This window comes from Mizuhopecten yessoensis, unplaced genomic scaffold (genome assembly GCF_002113885.1).
Source record: "Mizuhopecten yessoensis strain PY_sf001 unplaced genomic scaffold, ASM211388v2 scaffold6363, whole genome shotgun sequence".
NCBI classification, from domain to species: domain Eukaryota; kingdom Metazoa; phylum Mollusca; class Bivalvia; order Pectinida; family Pectinidae; genus Mizuhopecten; species Mizuhopecten yessoensis.
The window spans coordinates 58,917-63,786 of record NW_018406512.1 but is presented as its reverse complement, the minus strand read 5'-3'; the positions used below and the strand labels follow the sequence as shown (position 1 = coordinate 63,786).

Sequence of the window (4,870 nt, the reverse complement as noted above, 5' to 3'; positions counted from 1 at the left end):
TTATGTTACTAGATAACACTTGTGTCTCGTTATAGGACTACCTGTTTGTTATGTTACTAGATAACACTTGTATCTCGTTATAGGACTACCTGTTCGAGAGTTCGGACGCAAGTGCGGCTCGAGCGTAAGTTACTTAATGTTGACGTTGATCTTCTGCCGGATAATGGAGTGATCATTCACTTTACAAACAAATCGGGAAATCATTTTTCGGAATACTTAATAAATACACCTTCAGAAGTGAACTTCTTTCCAGCATGCCTTTATATTGGCTTCTTTGAAAAGCAAATATATTCATTCCCCATATTACTGCTATGTTCATTTGTGGAAAATGTTGTCGGGTGTATCTATAGGGTAACGTACTCCTTAGGAGCAACTTTTACACTGGAAGTCTGATTGGTTCATTGTGTTTACCGTTACAGACTTCTAAAGGACTTGGTGATTCAGACCTTCCTGGTTCGTAACTCACGTGAACAAGGGCGAAAGGTAAGTCATAGGCGGCATGCCAAGCCTGCCATATTCAGGATTTCAAGTTTGAACTTATAAAAACGCAACATTCACATCCGAAAACAAATCATTTCATTTTTACATTTAAAATCTCTACTTTTCATTTTCAATAAAATGTTAATTCCATTACAAAACATTTGCATTCAATACCTGCACCTTCATTTAAAAGTTCCATTCAGGAAATAAACCATTAGCAGTGCGTTATATGCGATCATAACGTGATGTGAATTCTATCATTGCATTTTCGTATAGAATGAATCGCATTATTTTTTATCAAATCTGGCTTTTTTTAATTAAGCTACTTTTAACAGTATTAACACAATGTGCGAAATAATAACATGTACTAGTATGCACCAGTTGAAAGCTATATATATGTCTGGTATAACCTAGTAATAACTTAATGGTCCAAAAGATGTCACATGTGGTCCAGAAAACACTTATCAATTCACACCAGAGTTTGTATCCTTCAGTTCTCTGTGAGGTTTATTATGTTCTCTTTATCCTGATTTATCATCAGTTCTCTGTAAAGTTTACGATGTTCTCTTTATCCTGATGTATCCTCAGATCTCTGTGAGGTTTACGATGTTCTATTTGTCCTGATGTATCCTCAGTTCCCTGTGAGGTTTACGATGTTCTCTTTGTACTGTTGTATCCTCAGTTCTCTGTGAGGTTTACGATGTTCTCTTTGTCCTGATGTATCCTCAGTTCTCTGTGAGGTTTACGATGTTCTCTTTGTCCTGATGTAGCATCAGTTCTCTGTGAGGTTTACGATGTTCTCTTTGTCCTGATGTATCCTCAGTTCCCTGTGAGGTTTACGATGTCCTCTTTGTCCTGATGTAGCATCAGTTCTCTGTGAGGTTCACGATGTTCTCTTTGTCCTGAGGTATCCTCAGTTCTCTGTGAGTTTTACGATGTTCTCTTTGTCTTGATGTATCCTCAGTTCCCTGTGAGGTTTACGATGTCCTCTTTGTCCTGATGTAGCATCAGTTCTCTGTGAGGTTTACGATGTCCTCTTTGTCCTGATGTATGCTCAGTTCTCTGTGAGGTTTATGATGTTCTCTTTGTCCTGATGTAGCCTCAGTTCTCTGTGAGGTTTTCGTTGTTCTCTTCGTCCTGATGTATCCTCAGTTCTCTGTGAGGTTTACGATGTTCTCTTTGTCATGATTTATCCTCAGTTCATGTGGTTAGCTCTTTATCCGTCTTACTTCACATAGAACCATTCCTGGCTTTTGTCTAAGCATCTGTGATTTAATTTGAAATTAAGTACAAACTGCCATGACATCTGAATGGCTGATATAGTTTCGAAATATTCTTTCAAAATCCTTTTTAAACCATCATAGTAAGAATGTTGCTCTCAGAACTGTTAAGATCTATGAAAATCGTAACAATTCCCTGGCCCCGTTATAATTTACGTATATTTTCATTGTATCATTCAATTAGGGAAATGAATGATTATGAAGTAATTTGGTTGGACTCACTGTCTTTATCTAAGGTATCCTTGTTGATTCCAAAGTTAATCCACCTCAAGCTCTTTTTTTTTTTTACTTTTGACGCTGTTGAATATATTTCTTCTGTTTTGCTTTTATTCTACACAGGTTTTAGTTGTCAAAAGAAAGGATGAGTATAAACAACACAAAATCAGTATCAACGTAAGTAAATGATCAATCGAAACATGAATGAGTTCAATAAGCCTTTGTTGATACCAGCACAGAGTCATGGTTCTGCGACCTATTCACTGGGCAAACGAGGAAACAGTTTACGTATTTGTAAATTGTTTGTATGCACAGATAGGCAGAAATATAAAGTTTTTACTGCACGATATGTCCTTTTCATCTATTTATGTCTCATCGGTGTAATCAAAGTTAGAAGAGAGAATAGCCGTATCTAGTGTTTCCGAAAGATGTTTAGAATAGAGCGAAAGGGGAAAATTTGCCATCCAAGCCTTTATAACGTTATAAGTTAGGTTGCGTAAAAGAGTCATTTAAAATACGAAAAAAAGTAATATTATTAATTTTTGATCTAATCTTAATATGAACTGGTCTTAGAGAAATGTGCAGCATGTAGTATAGCTCGGTCGTATTGTAAAAGTACTAGTCAAAAACCATCAGTGTTTAAATATTCTAACTTATTATTTCTCTTCCTGTGTATTCTTTTCAGGGTGATATTTTTTGCGTGGAGGCAGCAGAACAATTCAGAAGTCTGAGCAAACTGATTGAATATTACAAACAAAATGAATTATGTGGTTCATGCCTCGGTAATGGCTACAAATACTATGAAAGGTAATTGAGGATAAAGCAATGTGGTTCCTGCCTTGGCAATGCATACAAATTCTATAACCGAGGAGAGTGTACGTGGCATATGTCTCGGCAACGGCCACACTGGACAATGGTCACACCGGGCAATTGCTACAACGGAAAGTGTTCATACTTGACAATGGTTTCACATTCTATTAACGATGACAATGTTTCGGTGGTTTGTGTCTCGGCAATGGCTACAATTGTGATAGACGGCAGTGCTTTCTGAATGTGTCTGGAACTACCCGAGATCCATAGACATCTATGTTTTACAAAGGAACAGTCGCATTTTAACTTATATATATTTACATGTAAATATTTTGTATTTTATAAGATACCTAAGCTTTACTATAGTGTATGCAGTTTTGGACTACTATTGTAAACATTTGCGCTACAATGTCACTATGTCAACCAAGTATACTGCGTGTACAAATGGGTAGTCAAACTATACGGAAGTCACGTTTGACTCTCGTTTGGAATATTTGGATGGTAAATTGACTGTTCCATTATGAAACCAGGATAACAGTAATATTTATTTCTATTGCAATTATCATATTATATAGCTTTTTGATGTAGAAAATATTATTTTTTAAATCACGTAAACTTTTTCTTCCAACAGGTCAATGCTGCTAAGTAAAAAGCGAGCTGGTTACGGGCCAGCACCTCCGTTTCCTCTTTTGCTACCTAAACATTCAAAAGGTTTCTTTTTTTTCAATTTTCGAATTTAGCTGACATGCCTCCGCGGTGTGACGTCATTAACAAACGATATCAATAATCGTAATGATGAATACTATTGTTATGTATCTAAATATTATTTTATGCTTGTAACAATACAAAAAACACGACATGAAGTTAGTACGAATTAATAAACAAATGTTTTACGGTTGCTGTTACGAACTATATTTGAACACTTCAATCACAGGAAAATGCACGTGCTTTGGGCTGTTCCACCGATCGATCATTCCTGTCGATATTGTGGGATTTTTATCTCTTTTCATTTCTATTTTTTCAAACGACAAAAAAAACCGTGATAATGTTAATATAAGTATTAAACTGCTTTCTGATGCGGTCGATGGCATTATGAATGCCCACTGCATTACAGTTGAAACATATCAACGTTCTTTCATTTTCCTCTCATACAGTGAACGTTGATATGCCTATAAACCGCATCTTAAAGCGTTTTAATTTTTAAATATGGAACACAATATTAGAATTGTAAAAAATGTGTTGTATTTCATAGAATATTAGAATAGTTTTTGCAAAATATATTTTAGAGCTCAAACGTGAAACTATATATTATTTGTACTAGAATACCGATATGTTGCTATCGTTTGTATTATCCATTTTGTAAAACACAAGAGGTTCCTTCATTTTGTTGTGTATTTCTGAAACACAAGAAAGTTATTACAGTTTGTCCTGGGTATTATTTTTATAGATTACATAACAGAAGTTTGTCCTGGGTATTATTTTTATAGAATACAGAGAATGAAGTTTATTCTGTGTATTGTTTTTTTAGAAGACAATAATGTTACTATAGTTTATATATTGTACTTTCAATAACGTGTCACTGTAGATAATAAGAATAAGGCTAGAGGTCATCAATCAATGGTGGACCAGACCCATCTTGGTATCATATTGTCTTCAGGTCTTGCGGGAAAACTCGCACCGACTGGTTAAATCTTTTTGTAAATATTTCCATGTATTTTTTTCAGGTTTAAATCTTTTCAATTTAACTCTTTTGTAAAACAGAAAATATTAAAACTGTTTATATTAAACTGTTACGTTCAGATACAAGAAGAATGGGAACTCTTCTTTACAGTAAATGTCATCAGTTCGAATTAGTGTCTTATTGAGTTTCTCGTTATAGGTGTCCGCACAGAAATCTAAAAGATAATGCTACATGTTTGTTGAAATATTTTTCCAGAAAGGAAATAAAATAAAAATAAAAAGTGATCCGTTGTGATTTATATTCATTGTTCTGCTCCTGATGTTCCAGTATTGTGTGTGCTGAGCATACATTCACCTTGGAATCCTACATATGACAACAAATTCAGCAGATAGAATGAATCTCC

The 4,870-nt window shown here is 34.8% G+C and overlaps 1 protein-coding gene across 5 annotated transcripts in view; it reads left to right on the top strand.

Moving 5' to 3' along the window:
* The window catches only part of LOC110452038, a 43,207-nt gene extending 38,456 nt beyond the window's left edge, over positions 1–4,751 (top strand). For 4 of the 5 annotated variants that reach the window (XR_002463129.1, XR_002463126.1, XR_002463128.1 and 1 more), the window contains exons 11-15: positions 84–124; positions 420–483; positions 2,100–2,153; positions 2,662–3,052; positions 4,172–4,751. Coding sequence is in view for 1 of the 5 variants with exons in the window: in XM_021500301.1 (XP_021355976.1) it covers positions 84–124; positions 420–483; positions 2,100–2,153; positions 2,662–2,787 (285 nt within the window). In the remaining 4 variants the exon portion in view is untranslated. Of the gene's footprint in view, positions 1–83; positions 125–419; positions 484–2,099; positions 2,154–2,661 lie in introns of all 5 variants that reach the window. The other variant, XM_021500301.1, reaches the window with a different exon arrangement.
* The last annotated feature ends 119 nt before the right edge of the window (positions 4,752–4,870 follow it).